General features: G+C 46.6%; 2 protein-coding genes across 3 annotated transcripts in view; one reads left to right on the forward strand and one right to left on the reverse strand.

Moving 5' to 3' along the window:
* Nucleotides 1-563: 563 nt before the first annotated feature.
* LOC124281399 (tRNA-splicing endonuclease subunit Sen54-like) lies at nt 564-17777 on the reverse strand. The gene is made up of 9 exons (XM_046717435.1): nt 17618-17777; nt 17086-17250; nt 14545-14608; nt 5489-5572; nt 4422-4570; nt 2317-3086; nt 1981-2038; nt 1536-1643; nt 564-741 (listed from the first exon to the last, which is right to left on the reverse strand). Exons 1-9 carry the CDS (start codon nt 17641-17643, stop codon nt 585-587), a joined length of 1581 nt encoding a protein of 526 aa, XP_046573391.1. The 5' UTR covers nt 17644-17777; the 3' UTR covers nt 564-584.
* A 23-nt stretch (nt 17778-17800) lies between these two features.
* Nucleotides 17801-20384, forward strand: part of LOC124281397 (katanin-interacting protein-like) — a 58786-nt gene continuing 56202 nt past the window's right edge. For both annotated transcript variants that reach the window (XM_046717431.1, XM_046717432.1), the window contains exon 1: nt 17801-17950. In XM_046717431.1, coding sequence (XP_046573387.1) covers nt 17944-17950 — 7 coding nt within the window. In that variant the 5' untranslated portion in view covers nt 17801-17943. The remainder of the gene's footprint in view (nt 17951-20384) is intronic.

The raw sequence follows: 20384 nt of genomic DNA on the forward strand, positions 1-20384 counted from the left end.
GGTTATAAGAAAGTAGCATGTTCTGATGAAAAGTTTGGGACCATGAATAATCTGGGGATAGTTTTATGAAATTGACAGCACAGGATTGACAGCTCAGTGATCACTGAAGGCAAATCCACAAAATATTCATGATCACTAACAATTTGTGTTCAGCATACATATTTACATTGGCTCTAAACACTTAAAACCAAAATCTTCGTAGTATATACTTACAGTCAGAGAACAGAATTTGTCATGAAGCCTATTTTACAAAGATATACTACTACTATGGTTCAGCCCACTTTTAAGGAGAAGTGTTTGTGTAGAAAGCTGTGCTGTCATTTTACCGATGACATCTCTACCTTCTGAGCCTCCTGATGGAGTTAACCTATGTGGTCAGGTAGACATGGTATCTAGAGCTGAAGGAGGAGGTTTGTAGTCCAAGTATCATTATGTCTGCATACTAGTGGAAAGTCTGTGTGACAAGCAATGACCACTGGGACACTTCTATGAACTTTGGCCATGTGAAGGTGACAGTGCAGCACCCATCCCAGGAATCCCTTACAACTGACACAGAAAGCAAGGGCAGGTAACTCAGCTTTATTTCATCCCATCATTACATCAACAGGAAGCAACATACTGGACATGTTGTAGAAGGCAATGTCACCATTGTCAACCACTGCCCAGTTGACTGGCACGTTGTCGTGGTAACGAGTGACGGCATCCGATATATCAGCCATGGCAGGAGGTGGGTCGCTACTCCTAGGAAACAGACAGATGTTTTATGTAACACTCCATATCATTCAATTCCCAAATGAACAGTGCAGCCTATTTCCATAACCCCCTCCTTTTCTACCTCCCACCCTCTCTCTTTTTTGACAAGTAAAAGGAAACATAGTGATCTACCTGACAAACTCACAAACATGGGCCATAGGAGATCTACCTGCCAACACACACTAACAGAGGAGTCCCTGGCACGAGCTGGCAGGAACCATCACCATGGAGACATAGGAGACCTACCTGACAACACACACTAACAGAGGAGTCCCTGGCAGGAACCATCACCATGGAGACATAGGAGACCTACCTGACAACACACACTATTAGAGGAGTCCCTGGCAGGAACCATCACCATGGAGACATAGGAGACCTACCTGACAACACACACTAACAGAGGAGTCCCTGGCAGGAAATGTCACCATGGAGACATAGGAGACCTACCTGACAACAAACACTAACAGAGGAGTCCCTGGCAGGAACCATCACCATGGAGACATAGGAGACCTATCTGACAACACACACTAACAGAGGAGTCCCTGGCAGGAAATGTCACCATGGAGACATAGGAGACCTACCTGACAACACACACTAACAGAGGAGTCCCTGGAAGGAAATGTCACCATGGAGACATAGGAGACCTACCTGACAACATACACTAACAGAGGAGTCCCTGGCAGGAACCATCACCATGGAGACATAGGAGACCTACCTGACAACACACACTAACAGAGTAGTCCCTGGCAGGAACCATCACCATGGACACATAGGAGACCTACCTGACAACACAGACTCTGTGGTTTGGTAGCCCAGGCCGAGTTTTCTTGAACCTGGCATTTGGAAGGTGGACATCAAAGGATATTTTCATAGAATGTCTGTCAGATTTGCTGCAACACATCACATAAGTTCCTTTTTGTACATTTTGGAAATTCAAATATTCTACAAATGATAACATCTGACTTTGAGTAAATGGCAGCCCCTGTTCTCATTCTGTGAGAGGCAATTTATTTTGGGCATGTCAGTACCTGAGCTCCGAGGCTTATTTATATACTCAACCATCATCTGCCAACTCTACATTGTCATCCACCAACACTACACCATCACAAAATATATCAGTCAATTATATTTCCACATTTTTTTTCAAAGTCTTATCCCAAGACAAGCAGCATGCATTCTGTGTCATCATTTTTTCTCACAAGAGTAATCTTGGTTGCCTTTGGTTACCTGACTGGTTGTGGCAGGTTCACACTGTGGATCACTTGTAGCCGACTCAGCACATCTCCTGCAGGAACAACAATATTTTGTACCACACAGATAGGGTAACACTGAAGCGGTAACACTTACCTGGAACAAAAGCTAACACTGGTGTACTAACAAGATATAATCCTGATATGATGATATGGACGAGGTGATGAGGCAAGATATAATAGCCATCATAAAGGCATAACAACCTCTCAAAATACCACACTTTCAAAGAGGAAGCTTTTTAAAAAGAATGAGTACATACATAGGTTTGGTATCTTTAGAAAAATGACAGCAACAATTTGTTCTGTATCTTACTGGTTGAGGTTGCATCTTCTGGTTTCACTAGAGGAGTCACCTCCCCTTGCCACAGATGATCAACTGGAGAGGGCACTGATCTACCAGACTGAGATTGCCTCAGCTTTAGTTTGTATTCTGTCCAGTTAGCTGCTGCAATGTTCTTCCGGTTGCGAGCCCAGGTAGAGTAGGAGAAGTTCAAGTCAAATACGTAGTTGTCCGACTCCCGTCTCCGCTGGGCAAACTGAGACACCTGCTGTCGATACTCAGTAACATCAAACAAACACAGGTCCTCGTATTCCTCACTGAGGGTTACATTCACAGGCAGATACTTTGTCAGAGGGATACTCAGCACAACGGTTTCCTTGTCACCAATATCGGGGAAAGCAAAGGTCTCAAAGTCCCACTCACTGTGTCGAACAGGAACCTTCCCTTCACTCTTATGAGGTAGATTCCATGGATTTGATAATTTAGCAAATGACGGGTGATTGTTTTGTTGAACATCACTGTCCACTACAACCATCTGCCCACTGTCCATCTTCACCTTCACAGCATCTGATGATTCTTTATACTCAGCGTCTCTTCCAGACCCTGTATCCATGGCAACACATTTCAACTCCCGACCTCCTGGACTCTGGTCCATCTCAACTTGCTGTGGGTCAATTCTTGGTTTCTTGACCTCCGCGTCCACAGCAAACACCTCCTCCTGTCTGTCTCGGTGCAGCCGTCTCTTTGACTCCTTCACGTGTTGGTCAAGTTTAATCTGACGCTCGTACTCTGTGATTTGGGACCTATAGAAAAACATTGAAGAATTCACCTTTTGTCTCAATATAATGCTTGCCTTTCCACAGTATACAAGGGTGAAACCACGTTATCAGTGGTTCAAGGGAGGTTACTCTCCCACACCACATCGTACATGTGAATTTTGGCCCACATTCAAAACTAAAGATTTGAAATGTCAATATGTGAGGAAGTGGCCCACCCTCCCACCTGTCACAGCTTACATCAAGTGAGGAAGTAGCCCACCCTCCCACGTGTCACAGCTTACATCAAATGAGGAAGTGGCTCACCCAGCCACGTGTCACAGCTTACATCAAGTGAGGAAGTGGCACACCCTCCCACGTGTCACAGCTTACATCAAGTGAGGAATTAGCCCACCCTCCTACGTGTCACAGCTTACATCAAGTGAGGAAGTAGCCCACCCTCCCACGTGTCACAGCTTACATTAAGTGAGGAAGTGGCCCTCCCTCCCACGTGTCACAGCTTACATCAAGTGAGGAAGTAGCCCACCCTCCCACGTGTCACAGCTTACATCAAGTGAGGAAGTGGCCCTCCCTCCCACATGTTACAGCTAACATAGAATGAGGAAGTGGGCCACCCTCCCAAATGTCACAGATTACATAAATTGAGGCAGTGACTCACCCTCCAATGTGTCACAGCTTACATAAAGTGAGGAAGAGGCTCAACCTCCCACATGTCACAGATTAAATTAGGTTAGGAAGTGTCCCACCCTCCCACGTGTCACAGCTAACATAGAATGAGGAAGTGGCCCACCTTCCCATGTGTCACAACTTACATAAAGTGAGGAAGTAGCCCACCCTCCCACATGTCACAGCTAACATATAATGAGGAAGTGGCCCACCTTCCCATGTGTCACAACTTACATAAAGTGAGGAAGTGGCCTACCCTCCCAAGTGCCGTAGCTTACATGAAGTGAGGAAGTGGCCCACCCTCCCAAGTGCCGTAGCTTACATAAAGTGAGGAAGTGGCCTACCCTCCCAAGTGCCGTAGCTTACATAAAGTGAAGAAGTGGCCTACCCTCCCAAGTGCCGTAGCTTACATGAAGTGAGGAAGTGGCCCACCCTCCCAAATGTCACAGATTACATATATTGAGGCAGTGACTCACCCTCCCACGTGTCACAGCTAACATAAAATGAGGAAGTGGCCCACCCTCCCACATGTCACAGCTTACATAAAGTGAGGAAGTGGCCTACCCTCCCAAGTGCCGTAGCTTACATGAAGTGAGGAAGTGGCCCACCCTCCCACGTGTCACAGCTAACATAAAGTGAGGAAGTGGCTCACCCTCCCACGTGTAGCAGCTTACATAAAGTGAGGAAGTGGCTCACCCTCCCACATGTCGCAACACAACGTATCCAAGTCGCCGCAGGTGGGCGTATGTCTGATACTCCTCCACAGAAACATCCTCTCCCAGGAGTCGGACATATGCTTCTTGGATACTGAGAGGAACACCACCATAGTACACCTCCAGGACAGTCTGCAACCAATATCAATACCTTTTAAATGCCCCCATCATTACCACATGCCTCATCAATACAACCATGGTCACCATCAATATAAATTATGCACCTTTTCAGTACGATCATGTGCCGTGTCACCACTTGTGTGCCACATCATTATAATACCATTGGTTGCCCCTTCAAAACCATCATACACCTCTTCAACATCATTATGCACCCCTTCAACACCATTATGCACCCCTTCAACACCATCATACGCCCCTTCAACACCATCATACACCCCTTCAACACCATTATGCACCCCTTCAACACCATTATGCGCTCCTTCATCACCATCATACGCCCCTTCAACACTATCATGTGCTCCTTCAACACCATCATGCGCCCCTTCAACACCATCATACGCTCCTTCAACACCATCATACGCCCCTTCAACACCATCATACGCTCCTTCAACACCATCATGCACCCCTTCAACACCATCATACGCTCCTTCAACACCATCATGCGCTCCTTCAACACCATCATGCGCCCCTTCAACACCATCATACTCTCCTTCAACACCATCATACGCCTCCTTCAACACCATCATGCGCCCCTTCAACACCATCATACGCTCCTTCAACACCATCATACGCTCCTTCAACACCATCATACGCCCTTCAACACCATCATGCGGCTCCTTCAACACCATCATACGGCTCCTTCAACACCATCATAAGCCCTTCAACACCATCATGCTAAGCCCTTCAACACCATCATACGGCTCCTTCAACACCATCATACGCCCCTTCAACACCATCATGCGCTCCTTCAACACCATCATACGCTCCTTCAACACCATCATGCGCCCCTTCATCATGCGCCCCTTCAACACCATCATGCTCCCCTTCAATACCATCAAATACCAAATCAACCCTGTCATATGCACTCACAGTTTCCATCAAAAAGAGAGCTTCTTCAGGAAACAGCCATTTTCTACTCTCATCCACAAAGCCCATATGACTCCAGAACTTGCCCTGCAAATACAGACATTTGTAAAATCTATTCGTACAAACCTGTAGAGGTTCTTGATTCTTCGAAGAAAGTCCTCCTTGGGGTACATATAGGCATAAAATGTCCATTTAAAAATTCTATGGCAGTTGGAACCATATTTTTCAACAAAATATTTACAAAACAAAAAACTTGTTTTTGTCTTTTGAGACCACCCCTACAAGACTCCTCAGCGCCCCCTACAGCCAAGAGCAGGTAACTCTCGCCACCTACCTCATACCTCACTTTTCATGCTGAACGTATCAGACAGAATGCGGGGAGGTGGGTGGTCGTACCCCAAGGAGGACTTTCTTCAAAGAATCAAGAACCTCTACAGGTTTGTACGATTCTTTTTCAGAAGAAGTCCTCCTTGGGGTACATATAAGCATAAGACATACTCCCAAAGATAACTAAGACATGAGTGGTCATTCTGTCTGGCAACAACTAAACCTGTGGTGGAGTGAACTCTACAACTGATACGGAAATAGAAAAAACACACTTACCTAGTCACCTGACCGCTGATATCAATCAGGGAGGGGACATGGCTAGGGCAGAGAATAGAGGGCCTAGGCCTATATGCTGATTGGCTGACAACAGCTTCGACATAAACCCCACCCACCCAACCATTATAATGGAAATGAATGCATGGGAATATGCCAAAATTAATCCCGCCTTTATTACCCAAACCAGCTAACTGTGGCGAGAGGTAAAAAGGATAGGAAAGCGTCAACAACGCTAGAAAGTCTATTAAATAGGTTATACCATCACCAAGAGTACCACCACCACTAAACTTGGGGAAGGACGATAAAACCCCACAGCACTATGTGCAAAATTGAGGTAACTCGAAAGCTCATTCAGCTAGAGAGTGATGACTGCCCACTGTGGAGAACTGACTGGCCAAACCGAGCACGCTCATGTGAGTGTTTGACCAGTTGGTAATGATGGATGAACTGGGCGCCATTACATGAAAGGCGCCTGCGATCTTAGGACGGTAAGAATCTGGCAACCTAATGCTGACCCTATCCTTATGAAAAATGGTTAGCTCAGGATCTGCTGACATAACGTGAATGTCACCAACCCGTCTGCCAGATGTTACCAACACAAGAATGGCTGCCTTCCACATTAACAGCTGGAGGGAGAGAGCCGACAGATCACAAAAAGCAAGGACTGGACATCCAATCAAGAACGATTGGCAAGACCCACGGGGGACTAGTCCGCCGGACAGTCGGACGGATTCTGTCCAGAGGGTGCTGTTCTAAGATGACACCGTGTGGAAGGCAGAGATTGCCGTGGAGTAGCCTCGGACGGTAGACGTGGCTAGGCCGGTGTCTAACCGAGACTGTAAGAACTCCATACCTCGACTAAAGTCGAAGAAAAGGGATCAAGAATCCCTCTATTTTCACACCAGCGCGCATAGCAGGCCCATTTATCCTCATACTGAACATTTGTCGAATCCCTCCGCGAAGCAAGAATTTTGTCTGCAACTGGTGCAGGAATTCCGCTGGCCTGGAGGCGATTCTGACAGTAGCCAAGCCACCCATTGAATCCTGGGATTTGGGTGGGGCTCTCTGTTCTGGGATAGTAGATCCGGTCAAAAGGGTAACAGTACAGGAGGCATAGCCAGAGACCTGATGAGAACCGGAAACCAACTTTGGGCCGACCAAAGGGGTGCCAGTAGCACAAATTGGTTGGGTGGCAAGCTGCGAGAGAACTTTGGGAATCAGGGGAGTTGGCAGAAACGCCCATAACACCCTGTCCATCCAATCGAGCAGGAAGGCATCGGTGGCAATGACTCTGGAATCTGGTTCATCACCCTAGAAGCAAACAGATCCACCTGGAATGACCCGAACAACTGGGAGATAATCCTGAATATCTCATGATCCACTCGTGTGGGGCTAGTATATGCCGTGAGAGTGCATCTGCACAAACGTTGGCTACCCCCGGCAGATAAACAGGCATCACCCGAATGTCAAACTAGTCACACAATAGCAGAAACTGCCATGCCTCCGACAGGAGTGACAGAGACACTGTACCGCCTTGCTTCAGGATGTAGGTCATCGCCGTCTGGTTGTCCATCTCTAGACAAACCACACAGCCCCGAAACTGCTCCAGGAAGCGTTCGAATACCAACCCGACTGCTCTCAATTCGAGCACGTTGATGTGCAGGCTTGCTTCGTTCTCGGACCAAAGGCCTGATACTGCCCCATCCTGTGAGGGAGGCATCCGTTTGAACCGAGAACGTACACCCCTGGCGAGATTCCCGACGTCCGTCCACCACCTCAAATGAGGAATGAGCCACTCTTGAGTCTGAAGAATAGTCTCGCAACTCTGCGAGTGAGACCACAGCTGCGCTAGGGCCTGCTGTATTGGTGGCATCCTCAGACGCGTACGCCAAACTATGTCCACCGTCGCCGCCATATTGCCTAGCAACTGGATCCAAGTCCGTGCTGAACCCCGTGGGACCAGAGGAATTGTAAAACAACCCCCTGAACTTTGGTGATGCGGTCGGGAGACTATGCCTCGAACCTCGTCCCCAAGAAATCCAGATCCTGGGTGGGAACCAGTTCTGATTTCTTGAGATTGATGATCCAACCCAACTTGGTGAGAATACTCATCACTGAAAATGTCGCATCTCGACTCAAGTGAGTGGCGAGTGGCTCTGAGTAACCAGTCATCCAGGTACGGGTAACAAAAGTTGCCCGGTGCCCTGGCAACCTGAGCTGGCACAAGCATTAGTTTGCTGAACACCCTTGGCGCCGTGCAGATGCCGAAGGGGAGCACGAGAAACTGATAACACCTCCCGTCAAAGGAAAAACTGAGGTATTTCCTGAACTCGGGGTGCATTGGTACATGAAGGTATGCGTCCTTGAGGTCAATTGATGTGAGCCAATCCTGAATCCCCTGCCTCTACAGACGAGATCACTGAACGCAGTGTCTCCATCTTGAAAGTCGGTACCTGAATCATGTCGTTCATCCCTTTGAGATGTAGAATAGGTGTGAACGCTCTGTCCTTTTTGATAACCAGGAAATACGTGGAATAAAATCCCATCTTCTCCTGCACCAATGGACCTTGATGGCTGCCTTGTCCAGTAATGACTGGACATCGGCACGGGAGCGCCTCCGCTTTTTCTCGGGAGGCCGCCAGTGCCTGCAACGGATCCCAGAGAAGGGAGGGGGGGCCTCGCTTCCACTGTGGCAAATGGCCATCCCTGAGTGTGGACAGGTCCCAGGGATTTGTGGTGACCCTCTCCAATTCCGGAAGGAAGAGAGAGAGTTGGCCGCCTAAAGGGGCATCGGGCAAAAGGCATTGGATCCCAGTGGTCGGCAGTGCACAGACTGGTTGCACTGGGTCCTCCAAAGGCACCCGAGGAAGACTTACTGGGAAGTCGGGGCTGACTTCCCCTCCCTCTGAAATGGTTGCTGAGGAGCCGCAGCCTTGCCCCTACCTTTGCCCTTACCCTTGCCTCTACGTGACTGCAACAGGGCAGACCACTTGGCAGATGCCTTTGCCGGAGCAGAAGGGTGTGCCGAGGTAAGGACCGAGGGCCGTGTGTGAAAAGTGGAGGGTTGTTCGAGCCAAGGCTTAGAATCTTTGAACGAACTAACCGCCTCCGCGGCCTCTCTGACTACTGTCGCCGCTCTGGGAAACAGGGTAGCACCCATGCGAAACTGTAACGACAGTAGTGCCTGTTGTGTCGCCAGAGAGTAGCACGCAACAGAGAGCCAGAGTCACCAGAGGCCCATAACAGCACTCATCATCAGGCACGCCGATGACCATATAGCATCACGTGCCAGATGAGAGTGGACCTCTCACGGTCACGGATGAGGTATCATCCTCCATCCTGCCAACATCCACCAGCTGCCTCTGCAGAGCCGAGAGATGGCGCTGAGTGTATAACTACCTTAAAGGTTACATGCAACCAAAAAAATCAAACCTAATTAAAACACAATTATCACTTATTCATGACATATAATATACATTGCTGATAATGAGAAAAAATATAAACAAAATTATAAGCGTACAGTCAAAACGAAGCACCCAGAATACCGAACCCAGTGGGTGTGTGTGGGTGTACACTCAAGTGTAACGAAGCCTTTCATTGGCTGGTTCATTTGCCGATGTCCTCACGACTCATTGTGTATGTGTATATAGAGATGTTGGGTTTTGTAAATACATGCTCATTTTTTTGTGCATAACATTTTGCAATCAACAGACATCATGACATGTCATGTGTACAAGTATCACACCTGCCTGTCTGTGTAACTACATAATGTGACAGAGACTGAACTCAGGTCCACGAGCCATAAATCAATGTGTTTTGTTTATGGTGTATAGACTGAATGGTGTTAAGTTCAAACTACATGTGGTCAGTGATCAAAGTTGTGTATTGCATATTGTCATTAGCAGACAGGCACGCAAACACATAGGTGTCAATAAAACAGACATTGAGTTTTGTCTGTGACAAAGACATATCTATATCAAAGTTAGAAATTCTGTCAATGCTAAATAATGACATTGTTTTAAAGTATTGAACTGAGAAAGTGACTCAGTAAGAACGTGTGGTGAAATAGACAAATGAAATTATATAAACAGTTAAATCGGTAATCTACTGTCATAACATATAAAAAGCTCGCACCTGTGAAATATCAACAAAACTTTAGAAAAATAGCTCACATCAAAGCCTTCACCGAGTACTCACCACCAGCAAAGGTTTTCCGTCTTGAAATGTCGAACGCCTCACTGGTTGACACATAGCTGAGTAGATCTAGATCCTAACAGGGTTCTTTTATGTAACGAGTAGATATTTTTTATTTACTATTTGTTTTGATTAGACTACTCCTGCTCATGACATTATAATCCGGACATCCCGCTTCAAAGCTGCGCAAACCTATTCACTGTGCATGCGCTATGAGCGCAGCCCAGTGCAGCACAGCACAGCTGTTGAAACCACTTTTCACCACAAGCTGGGAGGGGGGTGTTGGGTTTCATCGCGTTATTTTTCAACTTTATAAGTTGAATTTGCATTTTTGACAACTTGCATCTGTAGGTCCATATCGAAAGGTATCAGAATCTGCAAAGTTGTGTTTACGTTGCATGTGACCTTTAAGCAACTGAACAACATTCCGGTACTGCTTCTCAAACAACCGGCACACCGATTTCAGTGCTTGGGCGTTGGCGGCGAATGGCAGCAGTCAGAACGCGTGCCCCGAAGACCCACCCAGGACGACTGTTGCGAAAAGGCAGTCGTCCACCACTGGTGGGCTGTAGAGCCCTTCCTCCCCCATTAGGTACCGCCTAGGTACTAGCTCGGGGAGATTGAAACAGAAACACGTACTCAGGTGGAGGGGGTTGACCACCTCTGCAAGCAGTGACGGGAGTATGCGGAGACGTGTCTCGGGCGCCCGTGACGGAGCAAACGCCTCACCAAGGAGGCGAAACTCCACAGGGTTGGGGTCTTCTGACGGGACAACCACCTGCGCTAGGACTGAAGCTATACGCTCCCGAACCTGACGCAAGGATGAGCTGAGCGAGAAGTCAGTCTCTCCCGACCCTCCTCCTCCATGGCTCTCTCATCACAATCCTCCAGAAGCAAACTCTGTTTCCAGAGAAAGTTCTGAAGGGTCGGAAGAGGCAGCCGAGGAGAGTGAAAGAGGATCAAGAAGGGCCGAGGTGCCCAGCTTGACCAACCCATGGCTTGTAACCAAGTGTGGGAAGGGCCTGCCGAGACAGGATTCCCTGGTAACACACCTGGAAGCACAGCCGCCGAGGTTTTCCGTCTTGAAATGTCGAACGCCTCACTGGTTCACACATAGCTGAGTAGATCTAGATCCTAACAGGGTTCTTTTATGTAACGAGTAGATTATTTACTATTTGTTTTGATTAGACTTCAAAAGTTCTGAAGGGTCGGAAGAGGGAGCCGAGGAGAGTGAAAGAGGATCAAGAAGGGCCGAGGTGCCCAGCTTGACCAACCCACGGCTTGTAACCATGTGTGGGAAGGGCCTGCCGAGACAGGATTCCCTGGTAACACACCTGGAAGCACAGCTGCTGAAGTGATCGGCGACGCCGATACCTGCGGTGGACCCATGACTGCGGTACCGGTGGGGTCGGGACCAGGCCGAGACCTGGACCTGAAGCCTAGGCTCTAGCTGAACACGTTGGCCGAGGAGAAGCCATCCCCCGAGCCGAAACTCGGGTTAGGCACACCGTCGGGGGCATGGCCCAGGCTCGGGTTAGGACAACCCCTGACAGATCCACCGGCACAATCACTAGACCCCAGACGGACGCCAATCTCCTTACGGAAACCAGACATCGCGTCCGGGAATAGCGACCTAACCGATGACATCTGTTGCTGCAACAAATCTGATATAATATCCAAGGTGAAAGGTGCAGAAGGGGTAGAAGGTGTAGGAGACACAGCCTTAGAAGTTGAAGGTATAGGGGGTGAAGTGACTTTGGGATTTGAATCCGCCACCCTAGCTCGTTTAGCCGCCCCTTCAGCCGAAGTGGAGCTGGATGCAGAAGAACTTTTCTTCTTGTGTTTTTAGAGGGTAGATCTTGGGCCCAAATATCCCCCCGCCTCGCCTGCAGTAAAGACTGGTAATAAACCAAGTCCGCATGACAGGATTTGATCGTCTTGGGGGAGAAGGCTTTACAGATGTCACAACCTTGATCGTCATGAGCTGCATCGGCTAAGCAATGTAGGCCCGCCTTATGCCTATGCCTATCAGCGGGGACTGAGAAGCAGTCAAAATACATATAAACAAGTTTTTTGTTTTGTAAATATTTTATTGAAAAATATGGCTACAACTGCCATAGAGGTTTTAAATGGACATTTTATGCCTATATGTACCCCAAGGAGGACTTCTTCTGAAAAAGAATTGATGCCATTCTCATTTGTTCTTAAAAGGTTATGAATGAGTACTTATACCTTTAACCTGTACACTTTATACAGTTTAGGAACCTTACAAAATGTGGTTGGGTAAGGGAGCTTGGACAGCTTGAGTCAAGACTGGGTCTATGATTTCTGAGTCCAAGAAAAACATCATTCAAGTTTCACTACTGAGCAGAAACCATGAGTGTGAAATGGACAACCATGGATCAGTGAGGTATCCTTACCTAAGGGACACAACTCTTGTGTCCTAGATCACTGGGTCTTATCATTTGTATTCTGTTTGGTTTGTTGTTTAATACCACACTCAGCAATACTCCAGCTACATGGCGGCGGTCTGTAAATAATCGAGTCTGGACCTGACAATCCAGTGATAGACACCATGAGCATTTCTATCAGTTGACATATATATACATATATATATATGATATATACTGAACATCATTGAAAACGCACCAGTCTAAAATTTTCCATATATTCATCAAGATGGATTTCAGCATGACAATGACCAATGAATATAACTAACATGAAGTCGAAGGGCATGTCCAGTTGAAAAAATGCTTTAGAAACAAATTCCTGTCCACAGTATGACTCTTAATTCCAAAATGCATCAACATGCAGCCACGCCATGAAAAAAGCGCGAATTTCATTCTGAAAACATACTGACTGTGACATTAAAAGCAGGTGTATGAGAACCGATTCTCATTGCTTCACTATTGATTTTGAAACGAGGACAGAGATGCCGAGGTTAACACCTCACGAAAGAGAACGAGCACTAGTCATGATTCAGATTGGCACCAGTAGCAGGGATATTGCTCGACAACTTGGTCTTGGCCACTCCACCATCGTTAGGCTTCATAGACGACATCAGTAGACAGGCAGCACCTGTGACCTTCAAAGACTTTGGCAACAACGTGTTACGACGCTCCATCAGTTTCGCCATATTGACGTGTCCATATCAGTAAATTGAACACTGCCGACTGCCAGGACTGCTGCACTAGTTCAAGGTTGACGTGGGGGTCATCAGCGCTGACTACATGCAACGCCGTTTACACTCTACAGGGCTCCATGCTCGACATCCTTACATTGGACCAATTCTGACTCACAGACATTGTAATGAGCGTATACAATGGGCTAGCAGGCATTTTCAGTAAAGGTTACAACAATGGCAAGGTGTGGTAGTCATTGACGAGTCATGTCTTCATCTATGTAATGCTGGCGGCCGATTACGTGTTTGGCGTAGACGTGGTGAACGTTATGCTGATGAGTGTGTGGTTCAGACAACCTTTGGGTGGTGGGAGTGTCATGGTCTGGGTTGGAATAAATTACAATTACAGGACTGCCTTCATGTCTTAAAAGGGAGAGTTAATGCCCTTTATTACCGTGAGCAGATTCTTCAGAATCATATCGTATCTGTCTTCAATCACCACCAAGATGTCAATACTTTTCAACAGGACAACGCACAGGCACACACAACAAGACTTTCCATGCATTATCTGGCCCAGCAACACATCCAGGTTATTCATTGGCCAGCACAGTCGCCAGATGTATCCCCCATGGAGCACTTGTGGGACGAAATTGGTCAGTCTTTCGCGGCGACATCAGATGCGAAACGTCCGGGGAACTTGAGGCTGTACTACTGCAGAAGTGGAATGCCATCCTCAAGAACTCTATTCGGACGCTTATTGACTCAATGAGGAGACGATGAACTGCATGTGTCAATGCAAATGACGGTCACACGCGATATTGACTTTTTGATTTGACCCCACGTGTGTTTGATCCTTTCTGACTGTGGAACATTTCATTTTCAATGAATGAGCGTCTTTTCTGTGTTGTTGTTTTTGTCAGTCGTCCATCTGTTATTATCCACTCAAAAAATATCAATTCCTTACACGTGCTTTTCATAATCTGAACTTTTTTAAGTGGTGCGTTTTCAATGATGTTCAGTATATATGAAACAGAGGTATTTTAAATACAGAAGCCACCCTCTGTATCCCAGGTTTGACATAGCATTGACACATCCAAATCAACATTCTCACTTAAATCCTCTATTGTTCTTCACAACATACCATTTCCTTCTTGAACTGAACCAGTTTCCTGTTTGGGTCCCATGTCCCCTGCACAAGGCCGCCCCTGCAACACAAACATTCTCTATCATCATGATCATCATGTACACAGGCTTTTCACAACTCCCTCCACACAGTGAGTTATAACAATCATGGTGTTCTAATGCTTCATATCACATCAACACCAACTGGGGCACCTACACTCTACACCTCACCCACTCATCACATCAACACCAACTGGGGCACCAGTACTCTACACCTCACCCCACTCATCACATCAACACCAACTGGGGCACCAGTATTCTACACCTCACCCCACTCATCACATCAACACCAACTGGGGCACCAGTACTCTACACCTCACCCCACTCATCACATCAACACCAACTGGGGCACCAGTACTCTACACCTCACCCCACTCATCACATCAACACCAACTGGGGCACCAGTACTCTACACCTCACACCTCACCCACTCATCATCAGTACATCATCAGCTAGGGCACCAGTACTCTACACCTCACCCCACTCATCACATCATCAGCACTCACTGGGGCACCAGTACTCTACACCTCACCCCACTCATCACATCAACACCAACTGGGGCATCAGTACTCTACACCTCACCCCACTCATCACATCAACACCAACTGGGGCACCAGTACTCTACACCTCACCCCACTCATCACATCAACACCAACTGGGGCATCAGTACTCTACACCTCACCCCACTCATCACATCAACACCAACTGGGGCATCAGTACTCTACACCTCACCCCACTCATCACATCAACGCTCACTGGGGCATCAGTACTCTACACCTCACCCCACTCATCACATCAACACCAACTGGGGCATCAGTACTCTACACCTCACCCCACTCATCACATCAACGCTCACTGGGGCACCAGTACTCTACACCTCACCCCACTCATCACATCAACACCAACTGGGGCACCAACACTCTACACCTCACCCCACTCATCACATCAACACCCCACTGGGGCACCAGTACTCTACACACCTCACCCCATACTCATCACATCACTGGGGCACCAGTACTCTACACCCTCACCCCACTCATCACATCAACACCAACTGGGGCACCAGTACTCTACACCTCATCACCCACTCATCACACCTCACCCATCAGCAACACCAACTGGGGCATCAGTACTCTACACCTCACCCCTCATCACATCAGCACCAACTGGGGCATCAGTACTCTACACCTCACCCCACTCATCACATCAGCACCAACTGGGGCACCAGTACTCTACACCTCACCCCACTCATCACATCAGCACCAACTGGGGCATCAGTACTCTACACCTCACCCCACTCATCACATCAGCTCACTGGGGCATCAGTACTCTACACCTCACCCCACTCATCACATCAGCAACACCAACTGGGGCATCAGTACTCTACACCTCACCCCACTCATCACATCAGCTCACTGGGGCACCAGTGCTCTACACCTCACCCCACTCATCACATCAGCACCAACTGGGGCATCAGTGCTCTACCTCACCCCACTCATCACATCAACTCACTGGGGCACCAGTACTCTACACCTCACCCCACTCATCACATCAGCACCAACTGGGGCATCAGTACTCTACACCTCACCCCACTCATCACATCAGCACCACTGGGGCATCAGTACTCTACACCTCACCCAACTCATCACATCAGCACCAACTGGGGCATCAGTACTCTACACCTCACCCCACTCATCACATCAAGCCTCACTGGGGCACCAGTGCTCTACACCTCACCCCACTCATCCCACATCACATCACCAACTGGGGCATCAGTACTCTACACCTCACCCCACTCATCACATCAACACCAACTGGGGCATCAGTGCTCTACACCTCACCCCACTCATCACATCAGCACCAACTGGGGCATCAGTACTCTACACCTCACCCCACTCATCATCATCCAACTGGGGCATCAGTACTCTACCAGTACTCTACACCTCACCACCCCACTCATCCCATCATCACATCAACTGGGGCACCAACACTCTACACCTCACCCCACTCATCACATCAACACTCACTGGGGCACCAGTACTCTACACCTCACCCCACTCATCACATCAACACCAACTGGGGCACCAGTACTCTACACCACACCTCACCCCATTCATCACATCAACACTCACTGGGGCACCAGTACTCTACACCTCACCCCACTCATCACATCAACACCAACTGGGGCACCAGTACTCTACACCTCACCCCACTCATCACATCAACACCAACTGGGGCATCAGTACTCTACACCTCACCCCACTCATCACATCAACACCAACTGGGGCATCAGTACTCTACACCTCACCCCACTCATCACATCAACACCAACTGGGGCACCAGTACTCTACACCTCACCCCACTCATCACATCAACACCAACTGGGGCACCAGTACTCTACACCTCACCCCACTCATCACATCAACGCTTGGAATAGTTCTAGCACTCGAAAACATACCTTATCATACAATTCCTCACTGTCCTACAACTGAACACTTACAGACGTTCTACCCTTGGCTCCGCTAATACTGCAGTTCTCTCCTGGTGGAAGGCTTCAAGGCGCTTCGCCTGGAGCCAGGATCCATCTGGAGCATAGTCTTTGGCGCCACCTTTCTGTGGTACAGATCTGTCTTGTTGGCGTCTACACTTGAACAGCTTGTCTGCGCTGCACACAAAACAGTTCATGAATATTGACATAGTGTAATACTACCAGGCTCACAAGCTGAAGTACAGGTTATAATGTTCACCAACCATTTAAGAACTGACTGTGTACATTCATTCTGTTTAGTGGGGTAAACCAAACTGTTAAAACAATAGCTTAATAAATAACAATTCAATAAATCAGTGCCAACAAATACGAAGATAGAGATGAACATGATACACAATTCAGACATAGAAATCCGTACAGACATTATCTTTTGGTCGATATGTTGTCAACCTTGTGAACGCTCAGGTCTTACACAGTTACAGGCTCTCATTTACCTCAAACCTAATGGAATTTGATTTCATGATTGACAGACGTATATGCTCACCATAAAACCTTCTCCTTGCATAACATACTTCGCGAATTTTAATCTATCACAATTCAATAATATTTGTTACATTTTTCAGTCAGATTTCATCATGAAATGTTGCGTCAATGATTCAGCGTCCGCACTCTGGGCGCAGCCATGTTGAAAGTGTCCGGATATTGCGCATGCGTGCAAACCATCATTTTCATGGAGGAATGTCAATGTAAACTGACGATAACAGCAACAACAACAACATACATGCACGCGGAGCTTTTGTTAGAAACACAAAAACTAGCGAATGTGATGGAAATATATGTGTAACGCGTGTGTTGACCTGACAAAATAAGATGGAAAGTAAGTTCTTTACTCATTATTTTCCTCAATAACTGCAGTGCAGAAAAAATAACTTTTTGCTTAGCTGATCGTTCGGTTTTCGATCATTTGAAGTTTGTGCCGCTTCAACTGTTTTATCGTTTAACTACTAATATTCGAATGTATATTTTTGTAAATAATTCTTACATATATACGCCCAGGGCCTTTCTACTCTGTAGTTGCGAAAGGCACTATGTGAAATAATGCTGTATTTGGCGTTTAAAGGTTTATTTTTACTAATCATTTAGCACAAGTTCTTTTTTTTCAGTGTTGCACGAGCACGTTAAACTTTTGTCATCAATTCTACAGGTGTAAATCTAATTAAACACCATTTACAGATCACTTTGAAACAGTAAAAACATTAGCATGAATCTTGAAAGCAGTTTATCGAGCACAGCTTATTGCAGCAGTGACTAGCTCAGCCTGCTGAATGTTGTTGTAGATAGGGTAGGTTTCATCAAAGACGTATATATACCCTCGCGTCATGGGTTTCCCTGGTATTAAGAAATTTATTACTATGAATATGATCGCTCATATTGCCAAGTCATATAAACATAATATAGTGTTAGACGACATACCTTTGTATCATTTAATGTCAGTAAAACACTTTTGTCATTCTGAAGTTCATTGTTGTCCGTATCGGACGACAGGCGGCCATTGTGCACAAACTCTGGTGACGTCATATGTTTCCGTGGAATTTCCTTCAGATCAAATTACGGGCGCACACAGCACGTCACAATCTCACACGTTGTCAACAGCCAATCCGAGAGTGTCAATGTAGGTTTACAGTACTATCAAAGTTGATAAATTTTAATACAGTAAACGATTTTGTAGAATTAACACAATAGTCACATTTCTTCAGCATAAATTTCCAGTTAATAAAATATGTAGAGTTGATACGGGATACGTGAAATGAAAAGTGAAAAAAAACCTTAAGAGATGACCCTGTCCATTCTCTTCCCACAGAGGTTACTTGTCATATCTTCCTACAAACCTCTGTTCTAATAAGGCCATATTTCCCGGTTCTCTTAAAATCCCCTAGCGGCAAAAGATCGCAACATGAATTATCTCCCTTCTTTCTATCCAATCAGAACACGTGTTACATCGACTTAGATTCAACTTGACTAACACAAGCAAATGTGGGGCCACAAATATCCCCCATCTGCCGGGGACTTGTGTTGATGTTACACACAAGACGTTTAATGGCTAGCTTGTCCGTTGTCAACGAGGGCGATGGAGACGCCACTGATTCGCCATAACATGACTGAGTTCTGTCTAGAAGAAACGTTTGCGCATCGCGCAGGGGAAGAAGTTTAGTTTTCTCGAAGCATACGGAAATTACCGAGGCCTTGCGAATGATCACTTTTGAAACAACGTCGTTGATTGCACAACTAAATCTGATTGCCTCCAATCACGAGTCTTGAACGCTCACACCATGAAAGGGCCGTATTAGAACAGAGGTTACGTAGGAAGATATGACAGGAGCAACCTCTGTGGGAAGAGAATGGACCCTATCGGGCTTCTATAGTTTAAAAAATAGAGCTGGGACTCCCCCCTTAGGTCACGTGATTGTTTTTATTGATGACATCAGCTTGCAGACGAGCGATGTTTGGAAAACTTTGAAGCTGAGTAAGTTTATAGAAAATGTTTGCAAAGATCGCGCAAAAAATGCATGACGTGCTAGACATCAAAATTGCATTAGTTTTTTAATAGTAGATTACTGTACGTACGCAAATTGATGAAAGTCTGAACATTTTTTGTTCAGACCCGTGCCGATCAACTGATGAACGTAAACAATCGATAGGTGGCGCGATTTGGCGAGTGGCTCATGAGAAATTATGTCATTGGAAAATACCACGGAAACATAAGTACCACGGAATCATATGATGGCATGGTACGTCTTTGGTTTCATCTACCTCTATCCTCATCCCTACCTCTTGAACAACCCCTTTATCATTTGCAGTAGAAGGCATAACTTCTACACGAGAAGGGTACCCAGATACAGTGTCACAACTCTATTAGCGGTATACAGTAGAAGGCATAACTTCTACACGAGACGGGTACCCAGATATAGTGTTACAACTCTATTAGCGGTATACAGTAGAAGGCATAACTTCTACACAAGAAGGGTACCCAGATACAGTGTCACAACTCTAATACTATTAGCGGTATACAGTAGAAGGCATAACTTCTACACGAGAAGAGTACCCAGATATAGTGTTACAACTCTAGTAGCGGTATTATTGTTTAGCAACTAAGAGCAAGAGAGTTACCTCCCGGGAATGTAAAAAAACACTGGCTAATAAAAGCATGTGAATTCCAATGCACGGTTTGATTTATTGAAATCAAGTGCCCTGATAACCCATTGGTCATCAAAAACAGTACACCATTAACACTAATAACAGAATTGTTCATG

The sequence above is a fragment of the Haliotis rubra genome, unplaced genomic scaffold (genome assembly GCF_003918875.1).
Source record: "Haliotis rubra isolate DU_JTF1 unplaced genomic scaffold, ASM391887v1 Scf284, whole genome shotgun sequence".
Classification (NCBI taxonomy): Eukaryota; Metazoa; Mollusca; class Gastropoda; order Lepetellida; family Haliotidae; genus Haliotis; species Haliotis rubra.